The sequence below is a fragment of the Auxenochlorella protothecoides genome (assembly GCF_000733215.1).
Source record: "Auxenochlorella protothecoides strain 0710 unplaced genomic scaffold scaffold6, whole genome shotgun sequence".
Lineage (NCBI taxonomy): Eukaryota > Viridiplantae > Chlorophyta > Trebouxiophyceae > Chlorellales > Chlorellaceae > Auxenochlorella > Auxenochlorella protothecoides.
The window spans coordinates 43427-57080 of NW_011934399.1; the positions used below are offsets into that span (position 1 = coordinate 43427).

The 13654-nt window shown below is 64.9% G+C and overlaps 5 protein-coding genes across 5 annotated transcripts in view; 3 read left to right on the plus strand and 2 right to left on the minus strand.

The window, feature by feature from the left end:
* The window catches only part of F751_5161 (Cysteine-tRNA ligase), a gene marked incomplete at both ends in the record, with an annotated part of 4039 nt that extends 2945 nt beyond the window's left edge, over nucleotides 1-1094 (plus strand). Inside the window, 3 exons of the mRNA XM_011402760.1 lie at nucleotides 51-184; nucleotides 358-800; nucleotides 1053-1094. Of these exons, the coding sequence (XP_011401062.1) occupies nucleotides 51-184; nucleotides 358-800; nucleotides 1053-1094 (619 nt within the window). The remainder of the gene's footprint in view (nucleotides 1-50; nucleotides 185-357; nucleotides 801-1052) is intronic.
* Nucleotides 1095-1532: 438 nt separating this feature from the next.
* F751_5162 (Ornithine aminotransferase, mitochondrial) lies at nucleotides 1533-3482 on the minus strand (the record flags this gene model as incomplete). Its single annotated transcript, XM_011402761.1, has 4 exons — nucleotides 1533-2162; nucleotides 2422-2662; nucleotides 2821-3155; nucleotides 3429-3482. 4 exons carry the CDS (start codon nucleotides 3480-3482, stop codon nucleotides 1533-1535), a joined length of 1260 nt encoding a protein of 419 aa, XP_011401063.1.
* A 569-nt stretch (nucleotides 3483-4051) lies between these two features.
* F751_5163 (Peptidyl-prolyl cis-trans isomerase-like 3) lies at nucleotides 4052-8471 on the plus strand (the record flags this gene model as incomplete). The annotated part of the gene is made up of 8 exons (XM_011402762.1): nucleotides 4052-4499; nucleotides 4713-4780; nucleotides 5722-5820; nucleotides 6084-6245; nucleotides 7213-7356; nucleotides 7563-7728; nucleotides 7933-8144; nucleotides 8292-8471. 8 exons carry the CDS (start codon nucleotides 4052-4054, stop codon nucleotides 8469-8471), a joined length of 1479 nt encoding a protein of 492 aa, XP_011401064.1.
* Nucleotides 6103-6333, minus strand: F751_5164 (hypothetical protein; the record flags this gene model as incomplete). The annotated part of the gene is made up of 1 exon (XM_011402763.1): nucleotides 6103-6333. One exon carries the CDS (start codon nucleotides 6331-6333, stop codon nucleotides 6103-6105), a length of 231 nt encoding a protein of 76 aa, XP_011401065.1.
* A 370-nt stretch (nucleotides 8472-8841) lies between the features above and the next one.
* Nucleotides 8842-11007, plus strand: F751_5165 (Protein btn-1; the record flags this gene model as incomplete). The annotated part of the gene is made up of 5 exons (XM_011402764.1): nucleotides 8842-8923; nucleotides 9030-9271; nucleotides 9458-10136; nucleotides 10360-10590; nucleotides 10808-11007. 5 exons carry the CDS (start codon nucleotides 8842-8844, stop codon nucleotides 11005-11007), a joined length of 1434 nt encoding a protein of 477 aa, XP_011401066.1.
* Nucleotides 11008-13654: the final 2647 nt, after the last annotated feature.

A 13654-nucleotide genomic window follows, 5' to 3' on the forward strand; every position in this document is an offset into this window, starting at 1 on the left:
CTGCCGCCCTTTCTAGCCACACACCAATCCCCACACACGACTCACTCCAGGGATCTCATCTTCCCGCACCACGAGAACGAGCGGGCGCAGACCATGGCTGCCACGCGGCACTCCGGCGGCTGCGGCTGCGAGACGGGTTCGTCTGGCGACGGGCGCGAGCTGGCGCGGTACTGGATGCACAACGGTGCGGTTGTGGAGTGAGATTGGTCTGGGATTGCATGATGACCTGATGCATCAGCCGTGGCACTACTGGATACCGGCAGCGCAGAACCCTCCCATCCACTCCCAGCGCCCCTCCCCCTCCCCTGTATGCATCCCCTCCGCACACCCATGTGACTCCTTCCCTCTCCCACCCAGGCTTTGTGAATGTGGACAGCGAGAAGATGAGCAAGTCGCTGGGCAACTTCTTCACCATCCGTGACATCCTGGGCGCCACGCCGGCCGCGGCCCTGCGCTGGTTCCTGCTGAGCACACACTACCGTGCTCCGCTCAACTTCACGCCCACCGCTCTGGACCAGGCCACCGACCGCGTGTACTACGTTTTCCAGACCCTGGCCGACGCCGAGGCCGCCGCGCGCGCACACGACCCGGAGGTCGACATGGACGACGGTCGACCTCCCCCTGGCGAGCCCTGCGCCCTGCTCTCCGCCGTGCGCGCGGCGTTGGCCGACGACCTCAACACCCCGGCCGCGCTGGCGGCGCTGGGCCCGCCCCTGCGCGAGCTCAACGAGCTGGCCGGAAAGCGCGGCAAGGGCGCGGCGGGCAGGCAGGCCGCGCTGCTGGCGCTACGCGCGTCCCTGGTCCACGCGCTGCGCCTGCTGGGCCTGCTGGGCCCGGCCGGCGACGCCGGCGCGCCGGACGCCGTGCTGGCCGGCGTGCGCGCGCTGGCGCTGAAGCGCGCGGGGCTGACCGAGGCGGACGTGGCCGCGGCGGTGGAGCGGCGCGCGGCGCTGCGCGTCGCGCGCGACTTTGCGGCCGCCGACGGGGTGCGGACCGAGCTGGCGGCGCGCGGAGTGGCGCTGATGGACGGCGCGCCGGGCGGCGGCACGCAGTGGCGGCCCCTGCCCCTGCACGCCCCGGGCCCCTCCTCCTGATGTGTCATGCGATGGAGTGGATGCCAATGGTCTGCCGAGCTGAGCTCGCGAGGCGTGCGTCGTGGCGTCTGCGGAGCTGTGCCTGCGCCGGGGGTCTATCGGTCGGTCCAGTGATGTTACCTGCCGCTTTCCGGTTTCCCCCAACTACCACCCACTCTCTACACTCGTGCAACGTTCAAGTTCGGGGTCACAGTCTCTGCAGTACACTCCAGGGGCGAGACGGTCACTGACTGGCAGGCGCTTGCAATACGGGGGGAAAGGAAGAGGTTCAGGGTGGAGATGTGGGGTGGGAAGGTGCAAAGGAGGGGCAAAGGAGGGGCTCCACCGACAAGCCGCGCCGCCGAGCGCTGCGGCTGCACATTTTTGCCGGCCATCCGGCGACAGGCGCCGCGCAGCTCTCCACCCTCGCGACAAAAGCCTCCGTCATACTCGACCATCCTAAGCCTTGGTGTTGGCGAGCAGTGCCTCGCGCAGGATGCCGGCCGCCTCCTTCAGCTGCTCCTCGGAGATGACGAGCGGGGGGGCGAGGCGGATGATGTTGCCGTGCGTGGGCTTGGTGAGGAAGCCGCGGCGCGCCAGGTCCAGGCACAGCTCCCAGGCGGAGCAGCCCTTGCTCTCGTCGATGACGATGGCGTTGAGCAGGCCCTTGCCGCGCACCGACTCCAGCAGCGGGGTGTCGATGGCGCGCAGCTGGGCGCGGAAGGACTCGCCCAGACGCGCCGAGGCCTCTGCCAGGCCCTCGTCCACCAGCACGCGGAGCGAGGCGACGGCCACCTTGGCGGCCAGGGGGTTGCCGCCAAAGGTGGAGCCGTGCTGCCCGCGCCCGATGCCCAGCATCACCTCGTCGTCCGCCAGGACGGCGGAGATGGGCATGGTCCCGCCCGACAGCGCCTTGCCCAGGATGAGCATGTCGGGGCGGACGTCGTCGTGCTGGTAGGCCATCATCTTGCCCGTGCGGCACAGCCCCGTCTGGACCTCGTCCGCGATCAGCAGCGCGCGGTGCTTCTGCAGCAGGGCCTTGGCCTTGGCCAGGTAGCCGGGGTCGGGGACAACCACGCCGGCCTCGCCCTGCACGCGGGTGTGAGAGGTGGAATGGCTGGGTGGGGGCTGGGGATGGTGCTGTGGGAGGGGAGCATGAAGCCTTCGCAGCCAGCGCCAGCTCGCCTACCGAGCTGAAAACCAGGAATGGGTGGCCTGGCGGCGGAGGCGCACCTCCTGCCTCCCACTCGCCGCACCTTTGGCATCCCCATGCCCCTGCGCCTTTGAGGATCGCGTCGCCCACAATGCATCCCCTGTTCCCCCTGTCCACCCCCTGCACCACCCACACCTGGATGGGCTCCACCATGAAGGCCACGATGTTGGGGTCGGCCTCCAGCGCAGCCTCCAGGGCACCCAGGTCGTTGTAGGGGATGATCTCAAAGCCGGGCATGTAGGGGCCGAAGCCCTCGTAGCTCTCCGGGTCGGTGGAGGAGGAGATGGCAGTGGTGGTGCGGCCCCAGAAGTTCTCGCGCGCAAACAGGATCTTGGCCTGGTTCTTGGGCACGCCCTTCACGCTATACCCCCAGCGCCTGCGCAGTGAGCATATGGGGGGCATGCTGGCGGGTTGGGGGGGTCAAGCGAGCCTGAGAGCCCAGGCGGCATGTGCGGATCCTCTCCTCCTCACACACACACACACCATGCACACCCCCCCTGGCATACACAGCCACACCATCCTCGCAACCCCCACCTGGCCAGCTTGACGGCGGTTTCGCCGCCCTCCACCCCCGTGTTCATGGGCAGGACCTTGTCATAGCCCAGCAGGCCGGTGATGTACTCCTCGTACTCGCCCAGGCAGTCATTGAAGAAGGCGCGGGAGGTGAGCGTCAGCTTCTGGGCCTGGTCGATCAGGGCACGGATGATCTTGGGGTGGCAGTGCCCCTGGTTCACCGCCGAGTAGCCTGCCAGGAAGTCGTAGTAGCGCTTGCCCTCCACGTCCCACATGAAAACGCCCTCGCCGCGGGTCAGCACCACGGGGATGGGGTGGTAGTTGTGGGCGCCGTGCTTGTTCTCCAGGTCGATGATCTGGGGAGGGAAGGAGGGGTTTGGGTGGGCTGAATAGAGGGTGGGTGCTATTTCAACGTGCAGGCATGGAAAGCACGCTGTGAATCAAGCAGTGGGAGGCAGGAGGGGTCGAGTCCCAGCAGTGGGGCGTGCAGGACTTTGGCACCGACTGGTGCGGGCCGCGGGGGGGATGGCATCCCACATGAACCCCTCCCGACATCCAAAATAATTCCCATTCATCCAGATGGGGCCATGCGGACGTGGGATGGACCCGAACACAAGCGTCGCACGCACTTTTTGCTGGGCGGGGGTCGGGGCGGGGTCCAGATCATGGGACGACCCGGCCATTCCGCGGAACGCGCCGACAGAAGCCGCTGCATTGGCCTGGCCGGCGCGTCCAAGACGGGAGGCGAGGCGGGAGGCGGTGGAGGTCAGCATGTTGGTGAGGGGGAGCGGGGTGAGACCTAAGGTTCACAAGCCGAAATAGTTTAGAAAGATAGGCGGGCAGATCAAGCTCTCCGCTCGCTAAACTATTGTTTGTTGAGTATAAAGATAGCGTCGGTGGGGTGTAGGGACGGGTAACGGTCTAAAATGGAATGGGATCGCCCGCAGACATCCATTCAAGGGCACCGGGAAACCATCCGAAACCCACGCGGACCGAATTGCAGTATCCAGGTACCACATGAAGCCCCGGAACGCCCATTGCAGGGACATGACTCCTACCATCCAGCGGCCCGCAAGGGAGCCCCTAGCAGTGAAAAATCCTTCGAGTTGACTGAAGGAATCGGTGATATATAGTTTGTATTCTTTCCAGGGGGACACTTCGAGAGAAGGCACCACTGTGCGTCATCCCGCCAGGGAACTGGTTGGCATGGCCTGCATGCGGCATTGAAGGTCCTCAGAGCGACAGCATCCCGATGGTATGTAATGTCTGTGTCGATGTGTCACAGTTCCTGCTTCGAGAGGGCGCCCGCAAAGCCCTCATCTTGCATCCACTCCAGCGTCGCCCTCCCAACTCCCAGGCACTCACCCTGCACACGACCCTGGGCGACCTCAAGCTGGAGCTGGCCTGCGGCGACTGCCCCCGCACCTGCGAAAACTTCCTAGCCCTGGCAGCCAGCGGCTACTACGACGGCACCCTGTTCCACAGGAACATCCGCGGGTTCATGATACAGGGCGGCGACCCCTCCGGCACAGGGAAGGGGGGCAAGAGCATCTTCGCCACGGCTACCGGCAAGTTCCCGGATGAGCTGGTGGACAGCCTGAAACACTCCAAGCGCGGCGTGGTGTCCATGGCCAACTCCGGCCCCAACACCAACGGATCCCAGTTCTTCATAACCTACAAGGCGCACGCCCACTTGAACGGTGCGGCAAGCTGGAGGCTGACGGTTGCGGGGACGGAAAGGGATAGAGGCTGCTATGAAGAGTGACAGCTACTGGTCGCGGGGACTGTATTGTCTACTGGGCACCGGGGATCCGACCATGCCACCTTGTGCAGCGCCAATCCCCTCCTTCCTGAAATGCTCATGCCCAGGCATAGCCTCACGCCCTCCCTGATGCACTCCCCGCAATATGCAGGAAAGTACACCGTGTTTGGGCAGGTCATCGATGGCATGGACACCCTGGATCGCATGGAGAAAGTGCCGGTGGGGGCTGCAGACCGGCCCGTGACCGAGATCCGGCTCAAAGGCATAACGATACATGCCAATCCCATTGCGGGCTGACCAGATTGCGCTCCCTGACATTTCCCTTCAAATCGTATCGATGAACTGTGTAAAACCCTCTAGAAACTGCGGCGCGAGGCCCTGCCAGCCCGTGGGTCCACTGGGCTCTCCGGCCCATGCATTTGAATCATTGAATCCGCGCGGGACGGCCCCTGCCTACTTAAAACTTGAACGGGGACATGCACGACACAAGACCGGATGATCCGCTGGGCTTCCCTGTCCCTTGCTCGTCCACTGAATCAGCACGTAAGTCTTTGTTCGAGGGCAGAGGGTTCGGTAGGGGCCTGCGCACGTCCTCGCCACCTCGGACGCCGCGACGGCCACGCAGGCAGCCATGTTGTAGTCGCGGGGGCGAGCGCAGGCGAAAGGATCGATTGTAATACTGTTCACAACCAGGTCTGGCGTAATTACGAGGTCAGGAGATCGCCGACAGACATGGCCGGTGAGTATGTGGCATGACCGAGATTTTCTAGGTGCATGGTCCCGAGCGGCCGGATAGAGGCCCTGCGCGTCCCTGCTCACTGCCCCCCAGCACCCCACCGCCCAGGCCACGATCTGCGTCCATCGACAGGCGGGCAGATGGAGCTTCTAAACATGGCGGACGATGGGCTGGCCCAGTCCTCCCTGCCGGTGTTCCACCCATTGGAGGCACGCGCTCCCCCGCTACGGGGGACCTCCATCTCCCGCATGGAGGAACTGCAACAGTACCTACGCCAGTGCGACGATCGCCAGTGTTTCAAGATGTATTTCAAGGCAAGTTGGGGACGTTCTAGTTGGCTGTGCCAAGGTGACCCGGTGGACGGCTTCACCTGTCGGTGGAGTGTCCAGCACCCCTGAGCGCTCCCTTCTCCCCATTGTAACAGGTGCTCAACTCCTGCCCCCGGGTGCTCATGGAGGAGATAGCGCAGCAACTTCGAAGAAGGTGTGCCTGGCTTGCTTTCGAGGAGCAGCGAGAGTACAAGGTGGGTGTCTGGCGGCAGCTTGAGGGTGGTGGGGAAGGAGGGGTCTATGCCGCACCTTGTGCTCTTGTTGTCGTCATTTAGCAGAGGTCTCCGGTCTGCTTTCCAGAGCATATGTGGGTGCAGAGACATTGCCTCGTCCTCCAGAACGATCTGTGCAACGTCCATCCGATGCTTTTGCAACAGCAGCAAAAGGGATCAACCGTAGGCCAAACCCCAGCTCAGCCAGGACCCACCCCAGCGCCCACTTGCAATACACATCGCAGCGTGCCAAGGCCCTCAACATCATGGGCCGCCCCGGGTCGGTGCCGCCCGCCTCGCCGGGAGTGGGGACGCGCGACGGCGCAGACGCTTTCTGCCTGGGCGTCCTGCAAGACAACACCTCCCCCGGCATCTTCGAGACGGGTCCCACGGCAGTGGCAGAGCCGGTTCGCCCACAGCAGGCGGCCGGTTGCGAGACGACGACAATTTTGATGAGGAAGGTACGACCCAAATGTCATCAGGAGGGTGCAGCATGCAGTGGAACAATCATCTCATGGTAAAATGGGATTGCCCTGCATTGGTCTGTTGAGGGTGTCTTGCGTGCACCCAACCTCCTCCTCATCACCCAACAGTCCCAGCCTCTCCTCGGGAAGAAGGACCGAGAGAACCGGCCATGACTGCCCACCAGCTGCAGAGCATGACCCCGCTGTCGCACGCCGCGCTCTCCTTCCTCCCCCTCAGCGCGTCGCCAGCGCTGTCCCTGTTTGGCTTGCTGGGCTCGCCGCTGTCATCGCCGCAGCGCCCTAAACCTGACCACAATGCCACTGACTTGACGTTATAAATAGGAACAAGGACCCACACAGCCGCCTCGAAACCTTTTCAACTTCAGGCAGACCGCGAGTCATGAGGTAGTGGGGTGTCGTCTCCAGGATGTGCATGCGCAAGCAGGCTGTCCCGGTCTGTCAGTGCTCCGTTCGAAAGCGCATGCTGGCCCTCAGCACCCGCAGCACGGGCCGAATCGGCGCGGTTCCCGAGCACTAAAGCCCACGCAGGGACGATCATGGTCACTGCAGATTTCCCAACACCCAGGAGCTCGCCGCCATGAAGGTTCCCCAGGGGATCGAGCAGACCCTGGTGGCAGCGGCGGACCTCTTCAACTCCCCACCCCTCCTCCTCCTCCTCGTCGGGCACTGCTTGGCCTGCGCCAACTTCGTGCGAGGAAAATATGGAGACCGGTGGCTGATCAACAACCTGGCAGGCTTCGCCATCGCTTTCGGGGGAGGCTCCATGTCGGCCCTCCTTCTCCAGGCACGCGGGGCTTGTTGTCGGGGCCGAGGCCCAGCTGTCCTGGGAAGGCTGTTTTTTCATCCGCCGCGCTATATTCCAATCCCACTCGACGACCCCGTGCCACAGGATCCTGGCCGTGTGCCGATCGCCGTCTTCTCCGGCGACGTCCTCCTGCTGATTTGGGGGCTCAGCTGGTGGGCGCTGAGCTACTCCCCTTTCAATGTCGTCGGCAGGCTGATGGACCTCCGCCCCGTTACCACCCTGGCCAACGTGCGTCGACTTCAGGAGTGGAAGTATTTCGAATGGGAGGGCGCACAGAGATGCAACATGGCCCTGCTGCATGCTGTACCAAATGTTGCCCTTGTTGAGGCACCCACGTCGATGCAGCAAAGTCGACGAGGGCTCCTCTACCCTCACCTACACGATCGCTCGGCTTGACCAGACCTACTCTCCAACCTCTACATGTCACCTTCCAGGTCGCGCTTTCCATCCTGCGTGCTGGGATCATCGCGCAGCGTGTAGACTACATGGTGGCGACATACCCAGGGCACAACATCGCCGCGATCGTCATCGCCATCATCGCCTCCTCCGGGGGCGGCATGATCGTGGACGCGCTGGATATCGGCGCTGGGTACTCCAAAGGTGGGGGCTGGTCGCTTTGCGAGCCGGGAGTCTGGAGCGTGCAACTTTGGCATGCTGGGGCAGATGCACAGCCCATAGCTTTGCTGCGGCTCACTTGTCTGGATATAGGAGAGGTATATACTGAAGTGGGCCTCCACTTGCCAGACCTCCTGGCCCAGTAACGATACTAAACCCCACTCCCAGCACTCCTTCCCGCTCCTAAAGGCCCTGCTGAGCTGGCGACGCCTGGATTCGTGCTGCGCTCCGGCGCCTTCCTGGCCATCTTCCACCTCGCCAGCGTGCACCTCCTGGGGCTGCTCAGCTCCCGCGCCTCGTTGGGCGTCATCACCACCCTGTTTGTCGCACACACGCTGGCCTCTGCCATCCTGCAGGCCCCCCTGGACTACACCCGGCCCCTGGGCATCCTGCTCCACAAGGTCGGTGGCAGGCATGGTGGAGTGGGTGCACAGAGGATGTCGCAGTGGACACATACTCAAGTGGTGGTGGGAGAGGGTCCTCGTGCAAAGTCTTGCCTGCTCCGCTGTTTGCTTTTTAAACCCTCCCCTCCTTGCATCTATGAAAAGGTGACCAATATCCCTGTGCCGGTCGGGGGAAAGACCAAGGCCCCGCCGAGCAAGCCGGTGACGCGGAGCCAGGCAGCGCTGAGCAAGGAGGTGGACGGGCACCAGGAGCAGTACCCATCCACGCCCTCGTCGAGCAAGCAGACACCGCGGCGTAGGACCACCGCCGGGAAGCGGGAGTGAGCCTGGCGCTGCAGGGGCGGCCAGGCAGTGGGCCCAGGCAGGAGGGCAGCAGCGCAGTGGCGCAGGAGGCCCTGTCCAGCCACACATGCATCTCAAGGCGCGCATGTTTTTTTGAGCGAGCGAGCTGACGAACACCCCCTGGTATTGTTTTGTGTGAGTGGCATGACCCCATAGGTCTCTGATGATTTCCACTCTCGCGCCTTGAATAAGACATCTCGGCGACGTCAACCTAATGCATGTCGGAGACTCAAACCGAGGTTCCACCAACTCGACGGGCCACAAGCAACTCAACAACGCTGGGACTTTTCTCGGTACAGGGGGGCAGGATGTAATGAGCTGATCACCGAGCACCTCGACCTGGGACGCCGGGATGTCGGTCTTCGGAGATGCCTCGCACAGCAGCTGGCGCACCCTGATCGCCTTTGGCCTACTGGGTCTCTTCAACAACATAAGTGCGATGAGATGGATATGAAATTTGGGGGTTCTCCGCGCCCATGCCTCGCCCTGGCGTGGCAGACACCTTGGCCTTCACACCTCTGCATCACTAATCCTGCCCAGGCTACGTGATCATGCTGGCCGGCGCCAACAGCATCTCGGCCGCTGCCGTAGGCCTCGTGTACCTGGCTGCCGTGGGCCCGGCCATCATCGTCAAGGCCTCAGGCCCCTACTGGTTCCATGCGGTGGGGTACCCTCCCCGCATGGCCGCCGCCGCGGCCCTCATGTCAGGCTCCTTCTGCCTGGTGGCCCTCAGCGCCTCCCGCCCCCTCCAGCTCCTGGGAGTGGCGCTGGCCTCCTTCCAGGTACGTCTCATTGAGGCAGGGGAGCCTGAGCGAGGTTGAAGGGAGTGTGGTATGAGTTGCCAGGGTTGGCCTGCGTTTCGTCATGCTTGGCTGCCCAGACCATCTGCCACCCAAGCGTTTGGAGCGGGGGCAGTTTCCTCGATATCCAACCCGACCCATTCCCTCGCGCCCCTGCCCTCCATCCAGGGGGGCCTGGGGGAGGCCTCGTGCCTCGCCCTCAGCGCACGCTACGGCTCCGACCGCGGCCCCATCACGCTGTGGAGCAGCGGCACCGGTTTCGCCGGGGTGGCGGGGTACGCCTGGGTGGCGGCGCTGCATGTCTGGGCGGGCCTCAGCTTCAGGACCACCCTCCTGGCCGGCAATGTGCTGGCCGGCGCCTGGCTGGCCACCTTCTTCCTGCTCCTGCGGCCCCCGCCCCCGCGGCCAGTGCCCCTGCCTACTTCAGACGGCGAGGAGGACGACGACACCGCGGCCAGCGCCGGCCCGGCGCCAATCGACCCCGAGAGGGTGCCCCTCCGGCCCGCTGCAGCAGGCGGGCTGCTGCCGCGCTCCGGCAGCCGCTCGGCGCTGGCCGTGGAGGCCGGCGGCAGCCATGCAGCGACGGGGCGGGGCGCGGGCGCCGGCCCGGGCAAGCCAAAGCCAGGGGGACGCACGGCAGCGGCGCTGAGCATCCAGGAGAGGCGGCCGGCGGGGGCGGGCAGGGGCGGCGAGACCGGCCCCGGCGCCGCGGCGAGTCTCCCGCCCTCTGCCCTGGGGCCCTTGGGCCGGCTGTGCTTGACCCTGGGGCTCTGGCCCTTCACGGTGCCCCTCTTCACCGTCTACCTGGCCGAGTACTCCATGCAGAGCGGTGCCTGGACCGCCATCGGTGGGCCGGTTGTATCAGAGGGGTATGGAACAGTGCAGGGCCTCCTGGTGCTCTTCATCAGTCTGAGTGTCTGTTGCCGGAGGGTGCAGGGGGCCTGGACCCTGTTTGCAGGGCGCATGCCTGTGGAAGGCTTGGCATCGCCTGCCCTGCGGGTCTCGCGTCCAGAGGCTGAGATCAGGACCCCCTGTACCACCCACTCACCGCCCCTGCTACCAACAATCAGGTTTCCCTGTGACGGACGCTGCGGCCCGCCACGCCTTTTACATCTACGCCAACTGGTGCTACCAGGCCGGCGTTTTTGTGAGCCGGTCCAGCGGCATGGTGTGGCAGCCGGGCATGGCAGCGCTGTGGGCCATGCCGGCCTTGCAGGCGGGCCTCCTCTTCTTCTTCCTGCACGATGCCGTGGTGCACTGGTGGTACGGCTGGACGCTCCTCCTCCCCTGCTTTCTCACAGGTGGGTGTGCGAAGTCTGTGTGGGGTAGGTGTGGGTGGAGACTGGGGGGAAGGGGCCATTTCATTGACGCCGGGACTGAGCAGCCTCGCCGGAGGGCATTACCTCCTGCCGAGATGGCCCCCAAGCCACCGCCTCACGCCCTCCACATCTCCACAAACAGCCGCACCATGTCACCTGACGCACTCCCCTTCGCACTCCCTTCGCACTCCCCTCGCAGGTCTGCTGGGCGGGGCGGTGTACGTGAACGCGTTTGCACTGCTGTCCCGCTCTGTACCCCCAATCCAGCGCGAGTTCTCCATGGCGGCGGCCTCCGTCGCCGACTCGCTGGGCATCGCGTGCGCTGACGTTGCGGGGGTGCTCATCCAGGGCTGCCTGTTCAAGATCAATCGCATCCCCGGCGCCGACTACACGTGTTGAGCTGTGGCTCACACCTCCTGGGCTGTGTGAGGCTTGTGAGGTCAGCTCGCCGTTTTCCAGCGGTCCATTTTTTCGATCTCTGCATCCCTGAGGACGTTGCTGACACCAGCCCTCGGTGATCTTGCCAAACCTTTCCAGCGGTCTCATTACTCTGCCGCTGGGGCGCTGTGGTGAATGCCATGATCCTTTGTCAAGCTTGTGTACAACACTGCGGATTCGTGTCTGAATGGGGAACCCAGGGTTTGACGCTGGGCAGGGAAGAGGGTACGCACCACAGGCTGCACCGAGATGTCACACTAGCCATTCAGCAAGCCGGCGCCAAGGTCCGGTATTTATCAAGGGGCAGGTGGCGGCTGGCCAGCCGACGGCGATCGCGCAAGGGAGGCGAGGCTGTCCTTGAGAGTGTGGACTGCATCGGCACAGCCCCGCCAGACGGCCGCCGGCGCGGCAAGCAGCCTGATCCAGAGCCGGTGGGCGAGGACAGCGAGCATGGAGCTCAGGGCGTGTAATCCATTCAGCAAAGCCGACGGGGTCCGCCCCACCCAACCCACAGCCACTGCCAGGCGGTCCTGGAGGAAGAAAGGACGCCCGGTGTCGGAGGCGCGGGTCGCAGCCGCGGCCGCCCCTCCCGCATCCCTGGCGTGCATCTGCGCCCGGGCGGCGTCGAGCGCCCCACGCACGGCGCCGTCCTGCGCGGCGCCGGCGGCGGCCAAGGCGCGCGCCCCCGCATCGTCGCTCGTCGCCAGGTCGGCCGCCGCGGCGCAGACGGCGGCGGCCTCGCGCGCCTCGCGCGCGGCGCCTGCGGCGAGTGCGGCCGCCTCGCCCGCCAAGCGGTGCGCGAGCTCGGCCCGTCGCGCTGCCGCCCCTGCGCCACCAGCCTCCCTGGCGGCAGCAGCGGCCCTGGCCCGGAGCTCCGGGGAGGGGAGGGCCGCGAGGCGCCCCGCCGCCGACGCGCTGGCGGCCTGGGAGGCAGCCGCCGGCGTCGCCCGCGGCGCCGGCATGGAGGGGTCCCATTCCGCTCCGATACCTTTCGGCGATGCGCTGCGCACAGCCGGCTGCTCTTCAGGGCCGACCTCACTGCCATCCCGGACCTGGGTCTGGGTGTGAAGAATGGGGTCCTCGCTTGCCTCCCCTGCCGTCTCAGCTTCCTCCCGGAATGGCCCTGGCGCATGCCTGCCCTCATCGCTCGCCGGGGCAGGAGGCGGGGCCCTGGCAGGATCAGCGGGTGCAGGCCCGGCCAGGGGCGCAGGTGTGTGTCCGGGGCGGGCCCGAGAACCGACCTCCGCGGCGACAAAGGTGCTGGATCCAGGGCTGACCCCTCGCTCCGCTGCCGAACCTGTCCCCGGCGGGACGGGCAGGCTCGCAGAGCCCAGCGGCTTCAGCCCCGACAGGGCCGCTGCTCTCGAGGTGCTTCGGGTGGGAGTGACGGGCAGCGTGCCACACCTCAAGTCTGCAGGTGCTCTGGCTGCCTCGACGGCTGTCAGGGTCCCAGTCTGACTGGTTGCAGGCTCAGAGGCCGGCGCGGCAGACCCCTCATGGAGGCGTTGGTAGGCACCTGCACCATGGAGTGGTGGGAGTCGTGAGGTCAGCGTCCCCATGCCAACCTCTTCGAAGCAGAAACGAGAAACGCAGGGACCCGCCGCTCCCAATCACACCGCGGCCATCTGTCCAACGCACGGAGTCGAAGGTAGAAGAATGCGGAGATGAAGGCCGCCCCCCCGATGAGGCCAAAATACACCACTCGGCCTGCACTTCCAGAAAGGAGGAAATAAGGGTGATGATGGTCTGTGTATACCTCACACTGAGCCATGCTCCATATCTGTCTGGAGGGATAGATTCATACCGCGCGGCCATACACCAGCGGATCCACCTACCCAGAATTCCAGCAAATGAAGTATGCCTCACTGACTTCGGCCTGTCCCTCCAATCATCCCAGGATCTGCCAGTGTCGATGGGCACCTCATCCCAGCTGGCCAGGGAGGAGGCCTGGAGGCCAGCATCGGGGCGACGAGCAACGTGCACTGCATTCTCTGCCGGCCCTACCCCCTGCACAGGGGGACCAGCGGCTTCGACCGGGGTCCCTGGCTCATGAGGGTTCGCGCCGTTCGACGAGCTGTACAGTCGATGGTGGAACACTGTATGAGAGTGCCTCGGCTTCAAGGGAAACCGCAGAAGGGTGGGATGGACATGGGATGCCTGTCGTTGGCCCACAGAGGCTGTGTGAGCACATTCCCGCCTGCTGCTACCCTCGCACGTAAAAGGGGTCACCACTGAGATGTTCATTTTCTTCTCATCGTGCTGTTTCGTTCTAGTGATTTTGACAGCCATCGGTGGCACCCTCGAGGTACAGGATTGCTCCTCCGACAGGTGCCCCGAAGTGCTGTGCGTGCTGCATGGATCACTTCCGCACGATGGAGGGAAGCCCTATGTCTCCCCTGCCCAGGACCTCATCCCATTCGACGGATTTTCTCGCGGCGATCAAGAGCTTGGATCAACATGAGGGTACCCAGGAAGCCTGATGAGAACGGTACGGGGTCGTGGATGAGGTGGTCTGGACTGGCCCTGCGTGCCTCCGCTCCCCGCGTGCCCATATGATCAAACTCGGCCTCCCGTCGCAGGATGGCTGGGCATGGGACCCATTGTCCTG